The sequence below is a fragment of the Nothobranchius furzeri genome, chromosome 6 (assembly GCF_043380555.1).
Source record: "Nothobranchius furzeri strain GRZ-AD chromosome 6, NfurGRZ-RIMD1, whole genome shotgun sequence".
NCBI classification, from domain to species: domain Eukaryota; kingdom Metazoa; phylum Chordata; class Actinopteri; order Cyprinodontiformes; family Nothobranchiidae; genus Nothobranchius; species Nothobranchius furzeri.
Window position 1 is genome coordinate 29760508 of NC_091746.1, and position 22335 is coordinate 29782842.

General features: G+C 46.1%; 1 protein-coding gene across 4 annotated transcripts in view; it reads left to right on the plus strand.

Annotated features, from left to right (window-relative positions):
• The window catches only part of kif16ba (kinesin family member 16Ba), a 31873-nt gene extending 9707 nt beyond the window's left edge, over window positions 1–22166 (plus strand). Inside the window, exons 16-27 of one of the 4 annotated variants that reach the window (XM_015972982.3) lie at window positions 119–201; window positions 271–359; window positions 738–770; window positions 1038–1091; window positions 4400–5749; window positions 5818–5916; window positions 5986–6091; window positions 8463–8510; window positions 11886–12008; window positions 20529–20618; window positions 20748–20831; window positions 21895–22166. In XM_015972982.3, the coding sequence (XP_015828468.3) occupies window positions 119–201; window positions 271–359; window positions 738–770; window positions 1038–1091; window positions 4400–5749; window positions 5818–5916; window positions 5986–6091; window positions 8463–8510; window positions 11886–12008; window positions 20529–20618; window positions 20748–20831; window positions 21895–22056 (2321 nt within the window). In that variant the 3' untranslated portion in view covers window positions 22057–22166. Of the gene's footprint in view, window positions 1–118; window positions 202–270; window positions 360–737; window positions 771–1037; window positions 1092–4399; window positions 5750–5817; window positions 5917–5985; window positions 6092–8462; window positions 8511–8870; window positions 11656–11885; window positions 12009–20528; window positions 20619–20747; window positions 20832–21894 lie in introns of those variants that run through there. The other 3 variants (XM_015972990.3, XM_015972965.3, XM_015972973.3) reach the window with 3 other exon arrangements.
• The last annotated feature ends 169 nt before the right edge of the window (window positions 22167–22335 follow it).

Here is a 22335-nt window from a genome sequence, read left to right on the forward strand (position 1 = left end):
AACCCTGCACGTTGGCTCCAGGCCCAGTGGACCCTCAGATCTGAACTAACAGGTGTCTGAGTTTCCTTCAGACCCGACGGGTCTCTGATGAAAATTTGTCCTCCTGTCTCTGGCCCAGGTGCCGTGGTCCTGCTCGGCAGAACCAACATGTTTCGCTTCAACCATCCAAAGGAAGCGGCCAAGCTGAGGGAGAAGCGGAAGGTGAGTCCCGGGCCTTCTCTCAGGTTCTGGGCTTTCTGTAGAAGTTCTCAGACGTTCCTGTCTCCTCAGAGCGGCCTGCTCTCCACGTTCAGCCTGTCCATGACGGATCTGTCCGAGTCCTGTGAAAACCTGTCCACTGTGATGCTCTACAACCCGGGGTGAGTCTCAGACCAGCATCTGCCGCATGAGCTGATCTCCTCTCCATCAGAGCTGTGCTGCTAGACCCAACCCATTCAGTTCAGATAGCCGGGCTGGATCAGACAGAACCTCCTTGTCCAGGAAGGCGCTAGGCAGGGTGGAGCTGGGTGGGGCCGAGCTTTAGGAAGGGCTGGGCAGGGCTGCACGGGGAGCTTATGGAGGTGAGGAAGGGGCGCAGGGCAGAGGTGAAAGTGACGAGGCATCAGTGGGGATTGAAGTGCAGCGGGGCGGAGCTTGAGAAGATTCTGGGGCGAGGAATCGTTCTGTGGTCTGAATGAATCAGATGATGAAACCTCTTGAGGAGGATCTAACGCTGTCCCACCCTGTCCTGTTGACAGTCTCTTCACTGAGAAGGGCCCCGTCTTCCTCAGGTAGACCCAGTTGTCCACTTCCTGTCTAACTGTCCAGTTTTGACCCAAAGACGTCTGTAACTTGTCCCGTCTCCACCTCCACCCTGGATGTCTGTCAGTTGGCTGCTTCTGTCCTCAGAACCTCATTGTCTTTTTTGTTTTTTTTGCCTGAAACTTTCTTTGAAGCTTGTTTTTGTTTGCTGCTTTCACCATGCTTCACCATGTCCACTCAGTGTCCTTTTGTTTGGTTATGGTGACAAAAGTTGATGGAGATGTTTGCTGTTCCAGGTTGGAGTTTGAAAGGCAGCAGAGAGAGGAGCTGGAGAAACTGGAGATGAAGAGGTACCAGATGTTCACCTTTAACCTCTCATTTGACTCATTTTGTCTGAAGTCCTGAAGCAGAACCAGACAAGCTTCTTGAGAGGAACCCAGTGGTTCAGAAAGACCACCATCAAGGACCTGGATCTGGTTTAAGCCAGTAGAAGCACAGCACATTCTGGACCACCTTATCTAGAGTGGCTGCAGTGGTGGATCTCTACGACAGCAGTCTGAAACAAGAGCTGGAAGTTAATTTTACTGATGTAGAACAGAAATAGGACCCACAAGAACAGTCAAGGAAGAACTAGACCTCCCTCTAAACTTCACCTGTGTGTTTAAAGAGACCAGGGGTCTTATTTATCAAACATGGCGTAGAGTCCGTACTAAAACCGTACTTAAGCTCAGCAACAAAAAAAGTACTTACGCCAAGCAGGTGTGTGATCTATCAAACATGGAGGACGCACAGCTGCACGCGATCCCCGCTTCATAAATCAGAGACCAACCAGAATGTTTCTCAGCTGCTTTTTAGTCACATCCCGCCCTCGCCACGCCCACTTACTGCCATAAATGGTCAATGCAAAGTGCCTTGTGGATCTCATGCATACGCATAAGCCGGCTGTTGCAGCATTGAGTGCGGGAATGCTTTCAGAACTAATGATCAAAAAATAATGGAACATAAAATTTCCGTAACAGTTGGTTTTAGCACCATTTGTGTGAAGAAGCTGTTTTTCCACCGACATAATTACATACTGGATAAATAAAATTTGTGGATGAGAAACACATTTGGGTGACTGAGACATCCGTTCTGCCACTAGATGCTGTGCGTACGCACAGTCAGAGATGTTCTTGCATTTAGGAACGTTTCTACGCTCATTCAGAATGATTAATACCACACAATGAGTTTAATTGTTCCTACACACGAAATACACACAGATTGTAAATGGCCTGTATTTAATTGGGAGTGCTGGAACCCCCCCAAGGCGCTTTACTACACACACATTCACACACTGGTGGGGATGAGCTACGATGTAGCCACAGCTGCCCTGGGGCGCGCTGACAGAGGCGAGACTGCCGAGCACTGGCGCCACCGGTCCCTCCGACCACCACCAGCAGGCAACGTGGGTTAAGTGTCTTGCCCAAGGACACAACGACAGCGACAGCTTGAGCGGGGCTCGAACCTGCAACCTTCTGATTACGGGGCGAGCGCTTAACTCCTGTGCCACCGTCGCCCAGTTCTGTGTGCAAGTGCGTTTCATAAGTGAGGCCCCAGGTCTCAGGGATGCTTCATGGGTACAGTGGGGTAAGAAAGAAAGAAAAGGAGACCACCGAGTCCACTGATCTCAGGCTCAGGGGGAGAGAGGTCCAGAGTCTGGGGGCCACAGCAGCAGATGATCTGTCACCTTTGACCTTTAGCCTGGTGCTGCACAACCAGTAGGCTTTGATCACTGGACCTCAGGGACCTGCTGGGGGTGTAGGGACTAAGAAGATCACCAATGTAAGATGGTGCTTGTCCATGTAAGGCCCTATAGACCAGAACCAGGATCTTGAGATGAACCCTGAAGTTGACTGGCAGCCAGTGAAGCTGGAGGAGAAGCGGGGTGATGTGGGTGTGTTTGGAGGACTTGGTCAGAAGCCGAGCACAGGCGTTCTGAACCACCTGTAGACGGTTCAGGGAGGTTCTGCTCAGACACGTGAAAAGAGAGTTACAGTAGTCTAAGCGTGAGGAGATGAAGGTGTGGAGAACTGTCTCAAGTTCAGAGCGGGACAGAATGGGACTCAGCTTAGCAACGTTCCTGAGATGGAAGAAGGAAGAGCGAACAAGAGAACTGACATGAGAATCCAGGGTGAGAGCTGGGTCAAAGGTCACGCCAAGATTCCTGACAGAAGGTTGTTTAGTGGAAAGAGGAGAAACCCAGAGCCTTGGGGCACTCTGAAGAGGGGATGGAACATCTAGCCCCAGGCTACTTGTCTAGTCCTGGACCCAGACTACTCATCTAATCTCAGATTACCCGTCTAGCTCCAGGCTATCCATCTTAAAGGTGCATTATGGAAGTGTGACAGCCAAAACATGTATAGAAATAATAAATGTCTTCTTCATACGTTCTCCTGCAATGCCCTGGTCCTGTAGAATGAGCCCTGGCATTTTTACTGTGATTGCCTGTTTTTCTGTAAAATGACAGAAAAAGAGAGATGCTCGGGTCGAGCAGGCTGCTTCATGCGCGTTCACGCTCAGGCATCGCCCGTAGCATTTGCTATCCGTAGCTTTAGCAGCAGAGAGAGAGGCAGTGCCACTTTGTCGCTGTTCCTAACGCCTAGTGACAAAGCTAGCTACATTTCTGAGGACCCTTAGCTACTTTCTGTAGAACTTTCTTCTAGATATTTCCTGCTAATTAGCAACAAAATAGCCATTTTCACTCCGAACCGTTCTTTGGTTTGACGTTGTTTCAGCTGTCATCAAGGATATAAAAGTTACAGATACAAAGGACGTCACTGGTGCTTTAGCTCACCTAGTAAGATGTCTGACTCTCATGCAGAAGACCTGGGTTTGATTCTGGATGTGAACATAGTTTATTTAGAGTTTCTTTTTAGCATTAATGGTATTTTTTTTACAGTAAGATGCCCAAATTTTTATTTGAGACTCGCCGAACGGCATTGAATTCACAGATAAAAAGATGTGGGTTCAACTTTCATTTTGGAACAATTTTTCAAGCAAGGGAAGGGAATGATCTGAGCATGCAGGAGGACTGACCCATCATAAACCTTTGTCGGCTGTGCTGAAGAGAAAGGTACAGAACCACATTATTTAATTAGCTGCCTGTCCTCTGTCCTCCGGGCCACCCACACACACACACACACACACACACACACACACACACACACACACACACACACACACACAGGACTGTCTCAGCTGTTATTTCTGTTAAGGAGTGTGCACGTACAGCATGCGCGCCTCGTGCACGAGCCTACTATTGAAGCTGCCGTTATGCTTTTGGCCTGAGGGGGCGATCAGGAGCATAAAACTTCAAAACTCAGTAAAGTCCCTTTAAGCATCAAACAAACCTGAGGTCCTAAACTGATCTCCATCCCTCTTCGTAGACAGCATTTTTGTTAGAAAACTTTCAGAAGTCTTTAGAAATCTGGGCAAGTTGTCACCTTGACCAGAATTTAGTTTTTAATTAAAACCAGAAGATGCACATTTGAGGATAATCTAGTAATCCCGGTCAGAATGAACTCGGGGGAACTAAAGTGAGTCTTCGTCAGAAGTTGATGGATGGTTGTACCATGTGACCATGTTGTTTTATCTTTTGGCTGGATTTCTGCTCCTGCAGGAGGCTCATCAAAGACATGGAGGCCAAACACCTGAGTGAGAAAGCGGAGCTAGAGCGCCTCCAGCAGGAGGTCGAGAGTCAGCGGAAGGAGTCGGAGGAAGTCCAGCAGCGGATTCTCCGTCAGGAGGAAAGCCTTCGTCACCGTAGTCAGGACATTGAGAGCCGCCTGCAGGACTTCTTGGCTGAGAAGGAGCGCTTTGAAGAGGAGAGACGATCTGAGATCCAGGGGGCGGAGCTTCAGTGCAGGAGGCATTGGAAGGAGCACCGGGAGAAAGAGGAGGAGCAACAAAACAAAGTGAAGCGGTGGCAGCAGCAGGCTGCAGAGCAGCCGGAGATCTATCGTGAGCTGGAACGACTGAAGAGGGAACGTGAGGAACAGAAGGTTCGTATGGAGACGGAGCGGCGGAGGCTGGAGGAGCAGGAGAGGGAGCAGCTGAGCCTGGTGGGGAGACTGGAGGAGCAACTGAGGGAGAAACATGAGGCAGCCAGCGCCTTGCTGGCACGGGAGGATGCCCGGCGTTTGGAGGATGAGCGTCAAGCTCTGGCTGAGATCAGGGAGGTCCTCCTTCGAGCCAAGGAGGCAGCGGAGCGGTCAGATGTGGAGGATGCCGGCAAGGAGGGCAAGTGCGCCCACAATCGCTACATGGATTTTAAGGAGGCTCAAGTGAAGGAGCTGTGCCAGCTTGAGGAGGGGCTTAGACAGCAGAGGGAGCGCCTCGAGAAGGAGGTTGCTTCTGAGCGGAGCAGTCTCCTGCTCCTCGCCCACAGCCTGAAGGAGAGACCGCAGCAACAGAAGGAGGTGCAGGAGAAGGGTGTGCAGAATTCCACCACCACCTGCCAGGAGGAGCTGCAGCTTAAACAGATGGAGCACCGACTGCAGTTTAAGGAGCAACAGCTCGCCAACCTGGCCGAAGACCTCCTCCCTACTCTGGCCGAGGAGAAGCAGAAAGCCATGGAGGTGCTGGAGCGGAGCAGGAGCAACGGGACCTGTGACGGTCCATCAGGACTGGACACCATCCTGTTCCAGGTGGAGAAGGAGCTGGAAGAGAAAGAGGAGAAGCTGCACCTCCACTGGCACAGCGCCCAGCAGCTGCAGCAGCTCCAGGAAACGTACGAGTTCACCACCAACGTGGCTCGGCAGGAGGACAAGGTGAGGAGGAAGGAGAAGGAGATCTTGGAATCCATGGAGAAGCAGCAGAGGGAGGCGATGGAACAGGCAGTGGCCCGGCTGGAGAGGAGGCACTCTGCTCTGAGGCACAGCACCTCCCTGGAACTGGACACTGAGGAGCAGAGACCCAGTAGTTCACTGACAAGAACCACCAGGACAGAAGCTGATCCGGACCAGCAGAGGTCCGCATCCACAGAACCGAGTTCTAGGTAACGAGACGGTGGAGCTCAGAGTCTGTTTGTTTCCGCAGAGTCGAGCGTGAAATCCAGAAACTCCGTCAGAGGATCGTCGAAGGAGACGACAGGAGCGGCCAAACCCAGAGCCTGAACACGCCACTGTCAGACGACAGGTACCATGACCCGGTTCTCTTCCTCCTGCAGGAAGTTCTGTTGCATCCTAAACCTCTTGATTCTCACAGGATCAACGCCTACATCGAAGAGGAAGTGCAGCGGCGGCTTCGTGAGATGAACCTTCTGAACGGCGGCAGCAACATGAACCTGTCCGTGTCCCGCGAGTCCGTCAGAGTAAGATTCTAGTACCTGAAAGGTTCTGTTGGAGAAGCGGGTCTGGGTTGGGTTAATGAAAAACAGAACTTTGGAACTGCTAGCTCTGGAGCCTTATTCTGTCCTCTCCAGGTTGGGTTAGCTGCTTCAGACGAAAGCACCTGATAAACATGAATCTAAAGGTTTTGTCTCTAGAAGCTGAAACATTAAAATCTCTGATAGGACTGGGCAATAAATCAAGATTTTTAAAATATTGATGTAATTTCTAACAACCAAGATGACTCGGTAACGTTCATATTGATATAAATTAGGGACGCACCAAAATTTCAGCCACTGAAATTTTTGGCCCGAAAACGACCCAGAAGTGCATTTTCAGTTTTCAAACTCTATAAAAAGTCAGAAAACTTCAACAGAAACGCCCAAAATTGTTGCTCATATTGAAGTTCCACATCTCCACCATCTTCTGGTGTAAAATGCTAACTTTACCAGGGATTATATGTGCAGCTGTGGCTCCTTAAACGCAATATTACGACTTTAGCGTGCAAAGAGCTAATTTTACGGTCTTCAGCAGGCATTTGTTAGAAGTAGGGTTGGGCATCGTTTGATTTTGAACGATTCCAATTCCTTGTTTCGATTCCCGATTCTGATTCTTTGAAGACATGACATGTTTATATGAGCCAGCTAACCACAGGTCCTACTGGATGAAATAATCTTAACTCCAACATGAATTTTAACTCTATGAACAACATCATCACCTTCATTTAGACAAAAACGTGTTTTGGAGACAAAAGAAGACGACTTGCAGCACAACCAGTGTGTTTGTTTCTGACCACAACCAAAGTGTGGAAGCAGCCTCTGGGATGAGAGGCTAAACGTCTCCAACATATCCAGACACGTCCAGCTGTTTCCAGCTAAAACTCTCAGGATGATCATGTCCAGGATGACTGAGAACTACACCTCCATGCTGCAGCAGCTTCAGTCACAACAGGAAGTGAAACAAACGTAGCTGCTGTCTGTAACAATCTAACAGGTTTAAACATTAAAACTCAACAGAATTAGTTCAGAAAGGAAATTAAACCTAACCCATTTTCACTCCGAGCCGTTCTTCTGTTTGACGTTGTTTCAGCTGTCATCAAGGATATAAATGTTAGATACAGAGGATGTTACTGGTGCTTTAGCTCACCTTGTAAGATGTCGGACTCTCATGCAGGAGACCCGGGTTTGATTCTGGATGTGAACATAGTTCATTTAGAGTTTCTTTTTTACATTAATATTTTTTTACAGTAAGATGCACAAATTTTTATTTGAGACTCGCCGAACGGCATTGAATTCACAGATAAAAAAGATGTGGGTTCAACTTTCATTTTGGAACAATTTTTCAAGCAAGGGAAGGGAATGATCTGAGCATGCAGGAGGACTGACCCATCATAAACCTTTGTCGGCTGTGCTGAAGAGAAAGGTACAGAACCAAATTATTTAATTAATTAGCTGCACGTTCTCCTGTCCTCCGGGCCACACACACACACACACACACACACACACGGGACTGTCTCAGCTGTTATTTTCATTAAGGAGTGTGCACGTACAGCATGCACGCCTCGTGCACGAGCCTACTATTGAAGCTGCCGTTACGCTTTTGGCCTGAGGGGGCGATCACGAGCATAAAAATTCAAAAGTCCGAAAAGTCCCTTCAAGGTTAGGATTAGGTCAGCGTTGGTTATGGTTAGGGTTGGGGTATGGGTTAGGCTTGGTGACATCACAAAAATAAATGGAAGTCAATGGAGGGTCCTCAGTATGATAGAAAGACGTGTGTGTGTGTGTGTGGCTTTATTTATATAGCACATTTGAAATACAGCGTGAGAGCTGACCAACGTGCTGCACGGCAGGTTCATTAAAAACAAAATAAGACAGAAAAAACAATAAAAGTAAAACCATCAATGCAAGGCAGTAAAAACGAGTCTCTGGCTAAAGGCCAGGCCTTAAGTAGGTCTTTAAATGAGATTTTAAAACAGCCAGAGGTCTATACTGGTGGTCCATATCGCCCAGCCCTAATCTCAGATTGAGGAGAGTCGTGCTTTAGTGAAGCTGCTGTGGTGATGTCATTTGGTCTGGAGGTCTGACCTGTAGCTCTTCAACCTGCAGGAGGAGGAGGAGGTTAGCGACTGTAGCTCTGTTAGACCAGGACCCTTCAGCTCTGGAATCCTGCTTGACTCCTCCAACCTCCCTCTGATCGTCCTCTGGGACTGTTCTTATCCTGGTTTAATTTAGTCCTGATTCAGCTGGGTTCCCCTTTAACAGCAACAATGATAACTCATGACTTTTCCTACTGAAAAGCAGTAAGTCTTGCTCCAGTTCTCTGTGGGATGTTTATCTTCGGTGTTTTTATTTCCAGGAGGAGGAGAAGCTGCAGAACCTGAACCCGAGGAGGCTTAAATATGAGGTAAGACCCGGATCTAGTTCAGCTACTGGAATCAGGAATCCTGCGCCGTGATCGCTGGTTTAGGATCATTTAGCGGCTTGTCTTTAACACGTTATTAATCTGAACGTGATTCTTTAATTCATAATCCAGATTTTGGTTTTTAATGCGAACTGAAACCATACGCTGCTCTGTGGACCAGAGAGTTACTGAATCACTTCATTTTATTTATCTAAACGGTCGGCCTAATCTGCATGTCCAATCTCCACACGATAATCTCTGATCTCACCTGGTGGTTTAATCCGGTTTGGGTGGATTCTGCACCATTCAAGTCCTCCTTGATGATGTAATCTCAGACCCCCCCCCCTTCACTTGTGCTCACAGAAAGCCTGCTGGCCTAACTTCTCGGCCTCCCTAGACTTGGAGACGAGCTCTTCCAATGTCCAAGAGAACCTTTTAGAAGAAGCAGAGCAGGATCTCCCACAGCTTCCCAAAACTCCGGAGTCCTCGGCTGAACTCCTGATTCAAAAGGATCTGGACAAAAACAGCTGGTGGAACGATGTGAACATTTTTTTAGAAGCCAAGGGTCAAACTGTTTGTGGACCAGAATGTTTCAGGAAAACTGAAGAAGGGAACAGATTTAATAAAAACAAAAATCTCTCTTCTGAAGGAAGGAACTCTTTCTGCGGCAGTTCTGATGGAAAAAAGGTGGAATTTCCTCTGAAGGAACCTCGGCTGAAGGAATGTCCTTTAGCGAAATCTCCTCTGGAGGAATGGCAGCCCTCATGTTCTGGAAAAGTCAAAAATCCAGAAGGTGATCCACAAGAAGAACCAGAACCTTTTGAATCCCTGAGCAGAGATGATGTTGGCTCCAAGCAGAGTTCAGAAGAGAACATAGATGTTCTGAGGAAGGAAGAAGATCTCTTTTCGGAGATTCAGAACCTTGATTTGGATAAGTTTGTGATCCAGAACCGAACGTTTGACCTGGAGTCTGAGGATGAAACGTCGTCGTCACGGAGCTCTGGAACAGATTTCAGCGAGGAGCTGAAGATCATTAATGGTTCTGTTGAAGAAGACTGGGAGGCAAAGAAGGTGTCGATGAGCAGGAGCTACATCTGGAGGTACTTGGATAAAACTCCAAAACTCCAACCATGGACTGAAAAAGGATCCGAACCCTCAGAGTCACTGAGGGAATGGGCCCACTCAAAACAGGATTCTGAGTCCAATCAAGGAAAAGAAGTTCCGGCCAGCAGGAGCTACATTTGGAGATACATCACACAAGTCCGGAACCAAACACTCTACCCATGGAGAACAGAACCCAAACTTTCTGGGTCATTGGATTCTGGTTCTGACCAACTCTTCCCCAAGCAGGGTACAACGGCTGCCAATGAAGAACCTGGACCAGAAACTGAGAGTGGTCCAGTCAGCAGGAGCTTGATTTGGGACTATGTCAGAAAGGTCAAGGACCAAACGCTCTACCCATGGAGGTCAACAACTTCCAGAGATCTGAAGTCCCAGAGCTCTGAAGGAGCATACATCAACCTAAAGCAGGATTCAAAGTCTGTCACAGAACCAGTGGGTCCAGAACAAGATGAAGCCGCAGAAAAGGTCTCACTCAGCAGAAGTTACATTTGGGACTACGTGGAAAGAGTCAAAAACCAAACGCTCTACCCATGGAGAATGCAGGAATCGGAACTTTCCTGGGGCTGGCCAGTTGACCCATCACTGGAATCTTGGAGGTTTGGGAGGGACCCCATCCAGGCCAGTAAAGACTACCTTCTAAGTTTCTTGTCTGGGAAACTTTCTGAGGCATTCCGGGAGGCAGAGGTACGACTCCAAGGCACATGGAACCTCATTCAATCCAGAGAACCGATTCATCAAACTCCTCTTCAGCTGCTGCCAGAACCTCCGGCTGAAGATAAAGTCCAATTGGATCTGGGGAGTGATGGTTCTCCTCAGGGTTTTGGTCATGCTGCCATTTCCGGATTTTCTGAATGGCCAGAAGGTTCTGTAACTTCAGTCAAGACGTCGAGCCCAGAAGAGTTCCACCAAAGGCTGATCGAGCTGCCATTGGCTTTGTCTCAGCTTCAGGGTCTCTCATCTGAGAAGATCCTGGAAAACATGGAATCCCTGGCTGGTCAGAGAGAACTTGGAGAGATTCTGAGCATCTTCTGGGTCAAGACAGCCAGCTATCAGAAACCCATTCCAGAACCTGTTTGTCTACTTGTGTCAGAAATGAGCCTGGTGGTGGTTTCAGCTGGTACCGGACCTGAAGACTCCTCAACTCTTTTCCATCATTTTGACCTTCTGGAGATCAAGGAGGTGCAGATCAGTCTGGCAGGCCAGCATGTTCGTCTGCTTGGCAGCAGTGAAGATTCGGTTTTGGCAGTCTTCACTTACAACAAAGAGCTGACCCAGGAGTTCTGCAAGGTTTTGCTGAAGGCGCGTGCTCCTGACCAGTTCTCTGAGGTGTCTGAAAGTCACCCATTGTTCTCTGGTGACCTCATGGCCCTCTCCTTAGATTGGACCTCCAGTACTCCTGACATCACCTTGGAGAGCGGTCTTTACATCACTTCTAGATTCAAACGGGTCCTTGCAGACCTGATCTACGTCATCCACGAGAACATGGAGGGTCCAGAGAAGCCTTCTCTGGCTGATGTTCATCCTCTGCTCTACACCAGCGTCAAGCTGAGGAAGTCCAGTGGAGTCCAACTGGAAGAGACCATCTTCCAGTTCCTTCTGACCGACACTCATGTGGCTCTTCTTCAGGAAGATGGAGTCTTTCATCCGGTTCCACGAGGATCTAGTCTGGTTCCTGCCCAGCCCCAGTTCCAGGGACTCAAAGTCAGCAGGCGTTCAGATGTCAGGTGTCTGCTTGTGAGGAGGGAGGACAACTGCGTCTCCATCGACATCCTGTTCATGAACCTGCACAAACGGAGCGGCGAGGCTGACGGGACCTCCTCCAGTGCTCCGGACTCCTGGAAACTGGTTTTCAGCTGTTCCTCAGAGGCCCAGGTCCTGATTAATCACCTGTGTCTCTGAGTCCGTCTCACCTGAGCTGTTCCTGGATGTAAAATGTTCAGGTTTTTTTGTTTGTTTGTTTTTAAAAACATTTTTACCTTTTTTCTTAACTTTTCACTGAGATGAACTAATAAACATGTAGATTTTATGCGATTGTAAAGTTTTATTGTTTTTGTTTAGAGTCACCTGGTAAACATCATAACTGTTCTGTCTTTATAACTTTAAGGAAAACATCTTAATAAAGCTTGAGTTTCATTTTAAATCTCCGTGTCGTTTCCTCATTCTGGAGGTTTTAATGAAATGAGTCTAAAATGTGTGTCTGAGTCAAACTTTCCCGTCTCCTCTTCTCTTTCTTCCTGTTCCTCTTGACCTCTGCAGCACTTGGTGTTCCGACCCACCGGGTCGAGCTACGACGGCGTCCAGGAGTCCGTTAAAATTAGCATTCCTCGTTATGTTCTCCGCGGACAGGGCAAGGACGAGCACTTTGAGTTCGAGGTGAAGGTGAGTTCAGCATCGCCTGAATGTAGAAATGGGTTTCTGTCCTCAAAGAAAAGGTTCTAGAGAACTTCTTAAATTAGTCCTGAAGCAAAACGACAGTCCTGACCCTACAGCAACAATAAATCACCCAGAATTCGTCTAAACCAGCAGAACTGCTTCCAGGAACCGGTGTCTCGTCAGAGCGATGCTTATTAAAGCTCCAATACACGCGCTTTTTCAATCTCTCGTATAAATGAACGCCTTGTGAGTTGTTCTCTGTGGAGAAGACCTCTGACGCTCCTGCTGGGTATCCGCCAGCCCTTAAAAAGTCTTAAATTAGCTTTTCCAAATTTATGGCCTTAAAAATCCTTAAAAATGATAATCATTAAACAGTTTCCAGAGGTCTTAAATTACCGATGACCCAATAAACAAGATTCTTTTATTTCTATAAAATTGTCGTGAATTTCTAGTTAGAATTCAGCGTTTTTTGTGTATGACGTTGGCGTAAGCGGAACCGTACACGTTCAGTTGGTTGTGAAAGGGGGTTATTTTTAGATGAGCACGTTAGCTGGTTAAGCTAGTGGGAGCTTGTGCCGTGGGGAAGTGCAAGTTTAACGGTAACTGGATGGCTAATCCCACGATCGCGGCGTGGTTAGCACCGGTTCCAGGCAATAGCTGGAAATTATAGCTTAAAACTTGTATAGCGCCTGTCAGAGTAAAGACTCCAAAGCGCTTTACACTACAGTGTATCATTCATCCATTCACACACACATTCACACACTGATGATGAGCTACGATGTAGCCACAGCTGCCCTGGGGCGCACTGATGGAGGCAACGCTGTCGAGCGCTGGCGCCACCGGTCCCTCCGACCACCACCAGCAGGCAAGGGTTAAGTGTCTTGCCCAAGGAAACAACAGCAGCATTCTCTGTCCAGAGCTGGGATTGAACCTGCAACCTTCCGATTACTGGACTACCCGCTCATCCTGTTGAACTACTGCTGCCCTGCTTAAATAGCTTGAATTTGGTCAAAGTGGCCTTAAAAAAGGTCTTAAGTCTTAAATTTGGCTCCCTTAAACCTGCAGATACCCTGTCCTGTTTCAGGAAGTAGGACTTATCCAGAGGAGTGGGGGCAGAAAATGGTAGGATTAGGAGTCCGATGTTTTTATTCATGATATTTGGACATTTTACCTCTGATTAGCTAACAGCAGAGCAACTTTCACTGACTGTTCTCGCTAACGTTGATCGCCAAAATAACACCAGCCTGAAGGAGTGGCTAATGGTTAGCTCCTATTTGCAAAGATTTGCGGCCTGGCTGCAAAAACCAACAGCCTTCCCAGGTGTGAGCCAGTGAGTGTTTCCATGAATGAAATAATTTGAACAAATAACGACTACACGTAAGCAGTAGTCTGGAATTGTAACCTTCGACCAAAAAAAGCCACGAATAAAAAGACAAACTTGGGTTCCAACACTATGCAGCATACTGCAAGAGACAAGGAAGTACTATGTAATCTGGTATTGAATGAGTACTGAACACATACTGAGTATTGCATTGACGTCATTGTGTAGGCCAGGGGTATTCAATTCCGGTCCAGGAGGTCCGGTATCCAGCACATTTGAGTGATTTCTCTGATTCAACACACTTGTGCAGCAGCTCATCAGGCTCTGCAGAAGCCTGTTAATCATCTGCTCAGGCTTGTTGAAACAGAATTAAAACCAAAACGTGCTGGATATCGGACCTCCAGGCCTGCTTTAGGCTCACATGGATGATGGGTTTTGCTCTAGGAGCCGGGGGAGAGGCTCAGGGGAAATATCCATCCATCCATTTTCCTTCGCTTCTCCGGGTCAGAGAGCGAGGCCCAGACTTCCCTCTCCCCAGCAGCGTTCATTGTGACAGGATATTTTAATTTGGTTTGTCTTTGGAAACGTTAACTACACCTACTAAAGAAATATGAAAATAGTTTTCAGGCGTATCGGTTTTCCCTGCACTAATTTACCAGGTTAACGCCAGTTTCTCCTCACTAAAAACCCGTTGGAACACAGAAAGCTGATATCGACCGTAGCGGCACCACCAAAACGCTTAAACAACCAGCCGTGTTGCGTTCGACTCCTCCCAGCCCTGCTTGGCGCTACCACCGTAACACTTACAACCCAGGGAAACCCCAGATGTGTACATCGTCACATCCAATGCTGTTCCTCCAAGCCATGGACATTTTCTCCTCTTAGACATAAATTGTTCAACTGTCACCGGGTGTTATGTTGGTATCTGTTCCCTCCTCGAGATCGGTTTGCACCCAGCTGCGAGGAGAAACTACCCACCCACAAGAAATGCCTCTCACCCTAACCATAACCACCCTGTCACCAAATATGTTTGTTTTTGCATAATTATAGTTTTTGAAAGTATTAAGTGTAGCACCATTTTTATGTTTGTTTCTGGGTAAGAGTTAGGGACACACATTTTTTGTGAGTGGATAGTTAAAACTCGCCGCTGGGTGCAAAAGAAACCGATCTCGAGGGGGAACAAATATCGACGCAACACCAGCATAAACGTCTGTGGTCACCTGTAGCTTGTTTAAGTAGCAGCCTGCTCCAAACTGGTTATTTTTTCAATTAAATTCAATTCAAGTTTATTTATATAGCACCAAATCACGACAAGAGTCGTCTCAAGTCGCATCACATAATAAACATTCCAGTACAGCTCAGTTCATTAAGCCAATCAGAAATAATGTTTCCTAAATAAGGAACCCAGCAAATTGCATCAAGTCACTGACTAGTGTCAGAGTCTATACAGCAATCCTCATACTAAGCAAGCATTTAGTGACAGTGGAGAGGAAAACTCCCTTTTAACAGGAAGAAACCTCCAGAGGATCCTGGCTCAGTATAAGCAGCCATCCTCCACAACTCACTGGGGATGGAGAATACAGAGCAGACACACACACACACACACACACACACACACACACACACACACACACACACACACACACACACACACACACACACACACACACACACACACACACACACACACAGCAATGTGTCTATAGTTATATTGTGATTTCTTAGTAAATATTCTATTTGGTGAGAGATAAACTTTATTGTATTTATCCTAGTGGATCTATAATTAAACGGGTAAACTAGTAGTAGCACATCCAACGTCAAGGAAAGCAAAAAGTTATTATCAGGAGAGGGAGAATGTTTAAGTGGTTAGCAGCAGTGTGCTAGACCGGTGGTTCCCAACCTTTTTCCCAAGGGATCCCGTTTTTTACCAGTAAAATTTCTGACGACCCCCTCCCATTCTCTCTTCCAGTACAAACATAATTAAGAAATGATAAAATTGTTCAAGCACATTTTAATATGCTTTGATTCAATAGATAACAGTAATAGTAGGCTCCAGTACAGAACAAAGTCATTAACAAAACCAAACAGAGCATAATGTGCTTGACAGTTTGTATTACTTTTCTGAACACATTGTTTCTTGTAAACACCGATAAATCAATCATTCCTTTCAATAAATGTTTGACACATAAAAAATACAATGAGCAAAATGTACTTAAATGTGTATATTACTGTTTATACTAGATTATTTACCGTAAAGGCTGTGATTAATCAACCAGTCCTATCTTTAATGAACTTTTGACACTTGAAAATAAAACAGTGAGCTGAGCAAAATGTTCTTAAAAGTGTGTTACTCTTTCTGTACTAATTATTTCCTGTCTTAATATCAGTAAACTTTTCACTCATGAAAAAAAAGTGAGCAAAATGTAGGCTATAAACAAGTAATAAACGAAGTTTTAACCCCTTAAAGTGGAGAGGTCCTGGCGACCCACTGAGAGGCTTTGGCGCCCCCTTGTGGGGGTCGGGACCCCCAGGTTAGGAACCACTGTGCTAGTCGATGGCCCCCTCCATGAGGCCACCACAGCTCAGCAGAACATCGTTGTAGCTTCTTCTGGGGAGAAAAACAGAGAAAATAAAGTGAACAGCTGAAATAGCAGGAAATAGTACAGTTAAAGAGCAGATTGTAGAAGAAAGCAGTAGAGTGTGAAAAGTGGTCAGTGTGTCCTCCAGCAGTCTAAGCCTATAGCAGCATAACTACAGAGATAACTCTATTTAGATGGAGGCATGTTGGAGTCAGGGCAAGGGAGAGCCGTCTTTACCGAATGTACACTCCACCTCCCTCTACTCCCCCACTTGTCCAGATTTAGGCTAACATAGGATTTTAACCATAGGCCCTATCAAATAAAAATGTTTTAAGCCTATTCTTAAAAGTAGACAAGGTGTCTGCCTCATGGACTAAAGCTGGGAGCTGGTTCCACAGGAGAGGAGCCTGTCCTAGTCCTGCCTGTTCCGTTTTCTGATTGGCTCTTTTTTTTTTTTGTTCTCCCATCTTCTCCGTTTTCTGATTGGATTTTCATTACTTTCAGTTTTTATCTTCTATTTGTCGACAAAAATATTCATCAATATTCGACTCACTTAAGGGAAAGATTGCCTATTTACATCATAGAACCGTGGCATTCAGGCATTTTTGAGGTTATCTTCATATTTTAAACAGCGAACCCCAGCTTCACACGGATTCAACTTGTAAGAAGTGAGACAGCAGAGCAGGGAGGTCAGCGGGAGTCCATCTACAGCTGATTCAAGATGGCCACCACAGCTAGTTAACAATACCAAAAACTAAAACGTCTCAAATGGTTTTATAGATAAAACAATTATAACTCAATTTCTCAACATCAGATTGTTGTACTGGAACTGGGTGGTCTTCGTTCCCCCTGGGAGTGATGGATAAATGTCCGCAGCTTGTCTCTGATAATCTTCCTGTGTCGCATGAATGGATTTTTTTTTTTTTTTTTTTTTTTTTTTTACCTCAGCCAGCTGAACAACCAGCTGTTAGTTTGCTTGTTTCAGATTAATCATGGGTCAACCCCCCGTCAGAACTAAGTGTGGTCCTCATACCCGGCTGGCCTGAGGTAACAAAACTCCAATATGTGGTAGTGGTGTGCATCTCTACCTGCCTCACGATTCGATCCGATTATCTGCCTAACGATTCGATTTGAGTCTGAAATGCATCACGATTCTTCACACAAAATGTTTCATTACTTAATAAAAGCAGTAGAACAGTTTTCAATTTCTTTTTGATTTCGAAATCCCTGAAAAACAGAACATTCATCTATTCACTATAGTGAGCAATAATGTTTAAAGTGTGCTGCCTATAATTACTTAAATAACATAAGAAATACGGATGCACCGATCAGGTTTTTTGCTGCCGATCACCGATACCGATATCAAAGAATGCTGATCACCGATACCGATCACGTGGATTGGCCAGAAATTTTCTACAACATTATAATGAGTGGTACAAACTACATAATCTGGGAATAAAGGAAATGCAACCTAATCTAAAATGGTCTGTATTAGGGTTGTCACGGTGTGAAAATGTAACCTCACGGTTATTGTGACCAAAATTATCACGGTTTTCGGTATTATTGCGGTATATATTTTTTAAACGTGCTACATTTTCACACAATTAAATAAACCCTGTATGTCAGGAAATATTGTCCTCAGTTTGTGTCTAAATTTAACCTAAAAAGTGTTATTTTGTAATTATGTTGTTTATTTGTTTACATTTTCCCCCTTTAGTCTTTAAAATACCAATATTCGCCCATAACTTCTTATTTTATGTCTGTTTGATGTCATCATTTTAAAAATATTAGAGCAGATGATACTCAGTACTCAAGTAGCCTTCTAATCAGATACTTTTTTACCCTTACTTGAGTAATAAACCCTGTATCAGGAAAATATTGTCCTCAGTTTGTGTCTAAATTTAACCTAAAATGTGTTATTTTGTAATTATGTTGTTTATTTGTTTACATTTTTCCCCTTTAGTCTTTAAAATACCAATATTTGCCCAAAACTTCTTATTTTTTGGCTGTTTGAGTCATCATTTTAAAAATATTAGACCAGATGATACTCAGTACTCAAGTAGCCTTCTAATCAGATACTTTTTTAACCTTACTTGAGTAATAAACCCTATATCAGGAAAGTATTGTCCTCGGTTTGTGTCCTTCCAGTGAGCTTTGCAGATGTGGGAAAATGTCATCAGGCAGTAATCGTTGTTAAATTCATAATTATTCTCGGAGAGAGACCAACTCTTATCGGCCCCTGGGAGCCCCGTAATGCATAGCGTCATTTCAACATGGCGGTGTCCGCGACACGGTTTATATGCAGGTAGCGGCACTGCGGCTGCTTTATATAGCGACTCGTTGCGTTCTCCCTCAACCCAAATCCTCGGATCACGCATTTCAGCTAAAACGCTAACGTTAGCTTGCCTTGCGTTGACTGTAGAGTTGTGGGTGATGGTCACGCAGATGTGTCATGAGATTTGAAGCGTTGCTGCCTTTCACAGACACTTTTTCTGCACGTGCTGCAAACAGGATAGCCGTCTTCTATCAGCTGTCCCTCGGCATTCTTCAAATATCCAAAAGATGCCCGTACTTCCCACTTTGTCTTCTTTGAGGGATAATAAATGTCCTGAGCGCTGCCGTCTCCTCCTTTGGCCATTATTTCAGCTTTAGCTTCAAGAAAGTTTTGGTTGTAAACAACAAAGTGCGCATGTGCCGCCGGCAACTTCAGCAGATGATACGGTGGCTGGTAAGGGTCACCGCGCCTACACCGCAGCCACGGTAATCCACTGAGACAATATAGTTTTTAAAAAAAAACAAGACGGTTATTATTATTGTCAACTTTTTTTTTTTTTTACCGCTACACTGGTTACCGTGACAACCCTACCTGATCGGTCTGCTTTGATCTATTTTGAAAATTCCGATCAAAACCGATAGGGGCGCTATCGGCCGATTACGATCAAATGCCGATCCATCGGTGCATCCCTAATAAGAAATAATATTTTCGGTAGAGCAGCTTTAAGGTAGAATATTACTGAACTTAAAAATAGTAAACAAATACTGTGTTAAGTGATTCTTTCACATCCAGGAACCCAAAACCAAAATTAGCCCAGACATCCGATTTAAATGTAACGGGTACATCTTTGATTACTGGTAATGTTGGCCCTGTATCCCTGTCCGCCTTTTCTGGTTTAAATTGGCGCTAGGGCAACGCAGTGCGCATGTCATTGCAACTCTGCCCCCAGAAGTAATTGTAAAACCTCAAAACTTTATTGTCCTGCATAGACATAGACCAGTGGTCGGCAACCTGTTCCCATCAAAGTGCCATTATTACCCGTTTCCCACAGTAAAGAAAACACTGGGAGCCACAGCAGCCGCGGCGTTGTGGGCGGGGCCTACCCCCAGACAGCATCCATTACCGGTCGCTCGTGTACGTCAAAGTTATCTTTCATAAGAAGATAATCAATAAAACGATTTATATAAAGTGAATCCAGAAGTTGTAGCCCGTCTCTGCCGACAATGTTTAGATATTTTTCACCCTGTTGGTGGTTTTACTGAGCAGGTGCCACTTGTGTCATACGTTTCTTTTTAAAACATGTTTAGACTGTTCAGAATACAAATCCAGGCTCTGTCACGTTTGATTGTTGTAGTTAAACTTTGTAGGTGGGGAAGGTCAGAAAAGGATCCGATCATTTTGTTTTTCCCTCATTTACAGTGACGGAGATAACGGCGCAGTGCGCCTGGCTCTGGTGTTAATCAAGTTAAATTATATCTCTTTGTAACAATTTTCACAAGAAAACAGAACAGTTAAAAGCAGGGCTTGTGTTGACCGGACAGTTCCCGTGTTTGACCGTTTATTTTGACGGAGAAAGAATAGAAAGAATCACCCCGACGCATGCAGACGAACTGACACTTTATTCGTTTCGCACATCGCAGATGTAGATAAATCACTCAAGAAAAGATTCCCATCTGAACATCTGAGCTGGACACTGCTCAGCGCAGCTCGCTGTCAGCGTGTACTACATAAGGTCCACAGCGAGCTGAAGTTGTGGAGAGGGGCTTGGAGCGCGTTGCAGAACCAGAGCGCATGCAGGAAGATTCCTCTGACTGAAGCGAGACTTGTCACTTAGAAAATGTTCCCTGATTATGAAACTTTGGCTGAATAGCGCTTGTTCCTGTCTCCAATGTGGCGACACATCCAGGAGGAGAATCCCAGAATCTCACATCCTCTTCAGCTCATAAAGCGCCGATATGATTACGCACAAGCGTGACGCGTCAACCCGGTCTCACAGTAAGACCGGGTTGGAGCTGTTCAGGTTTACGCAGACAATCTCTACATATAGAATTGGCATACAGATGTAAAATTAATGCAGTAAAATATAAAGCATTTTATTTAAATATCCATTCATTATTTTACAAGCACAGAGAGCCGCATCAGATGGATGGAAGAGCCGCACGCGGCTCCAGAGCCGCGGGTTGCCGACCCCTGACATAGACATAGGGAGAAAATCTCATTATGTCACGTTGCTGCATCGATGCGGAATCATGCACGGCTGAATCGCGATGCATCTTAGAATCGATCATTTTTCCCACCTCTAATATGTGGATAGGGTGAACGTAACTGACCTCCATGGTGTCATCCATCAGATCTCCGTGGCGGACGAGATGTGGACGGTGTTCAGACGCTACAGCCGCTTCAGAGAAATGCACAAGAGTCTGAAGTCCAAGTATCCAGAGGTGAGAGGACTGGCTCCCCACACCTGAATACAAACCATGGTCCTTCCTCCCTTCAGATCTTAGAGATGAAACAAACTCTGAGGTGTTTGTGTGGAATCTGGATCCAGATCAGTCTGCTTGTGTTTTCAGTTGGCAGCTCTTGAGTTTCCGCCCAAGAAGCTGTTTGGAAACCGAGACGAGCGGATGGTGGCGGAACGCCGCAGTCACCTGGAGGTATGAGATGGTGCTGCTGAAGGCGCCGCTGAGGTCCTCAGGGTTTCTGGATAAGGAGCTGGATAATGTTCTACGTACTGGAGCCATGTGTGTTAATGCAGGAAGAGAACTTGAGAACATGCAGGAAGGAAGGTCCCGAGGACCAGAATGTGGGACCAAGGTCAGGGTGAGGCAGGTGATTAGAACTGAGGAGCACCTAGGAGGCGGACTAAAAGACATGATGGGGACTTCGCCTGTAGGTTTCTGAGGAAATCTCTGTGATGGTGGCCGTGTTCGAGATGAGCAGCGCCTCGTCTGGAAAACAGACGGACGCAGCAGGGGGAGGGGCTGAAAGCCGGCGCTTAAGTCGGACAGATTTCCCTACATGTGTAGCTCGCGGGTGACGATGGATGAAGATATCACGTTAGAGTTCATACTTGTTTATTTATTTTAATTCTGGTGCCTGTTAGCAGCTGATCCTCACGTGCTTGTGGATATCATATGTTGTATATGGAGACCTGACTGTAATAATAAGTAAAGGTTATCAGCTGTAGCTTCAGTGTGCTCATAGGAAACGTGACAAAGAACACAAAACACATTTCTCTTTATGGCCTGTATAGTTGTCATCATCAACATAACATGATTTACAGAATACATGTGACCAACTATCATTTCATGTTCTACCACCGGATGTTTGGATCAACATATGAACCAATCAGATCTTAGATCAGGTGAGAGCCAGGCGTTTCCCGTCATGCCCTAGGTTTAGCAGCCGGTGGAGAGTAACTGCAGCGCCTTGCTCCAAGATCTGCGGCCGCCTTGATCTCACGAGGTTATCGTTGCCTACGTAGGGATGACGTCAGAGCAAGTCGGACACAAAGCTAACCGGCATGCACCGCGTTTCGGTCACCGGTGATCTAATCTGCGCAGAACCGGCTCATCTCGGACACGGCCGTTGTCTGTGTCAGACAGGGTCAAAGGTCACATTTGTACCATCAGAGCTTTACCTTTTCACCACTGAGTGGTCATAATGTTCTGTTGATGTTGGAGGTGAAGCATCACTTTGTTCGTCTGTTCTTTGCAGCGGTACCTCCAGAACTTGTTCCGGATTATGCTGTCGTCCTCCCGCTCTCCTCTCAGAGCTGATGAGGACGGCGTCTTCCGTCTCTCTAAACTCGACGTCTGCGAGTTCTCTGCGTTCTTCAAGAAGGGCGTCTTCGAGTCCAGCAGCCATGGAACCAGCTGAGCTCCATAGGGAGTCCGCATCACATCAAGCCAAACCCAACAGGAAAGCGACTCCCTTCCGGGGGGATGGGGGGGGGGGTCCAGCAGGAGATGTGTAGACCTGGACTTCACCAGGACCTGGTCCCTGTGTGACGCTTCAAACTGAAACATTAACTCCCTGTTTCCTGTTGTGATGTAGATCAGCTGATTATTTATCGGATGAAATGAAACAAGTGACTCGTCTCTTCTAAGTTGAATGTTGAGACATTTCAACCAAAACCTGTAAAATATCTAATTCTGA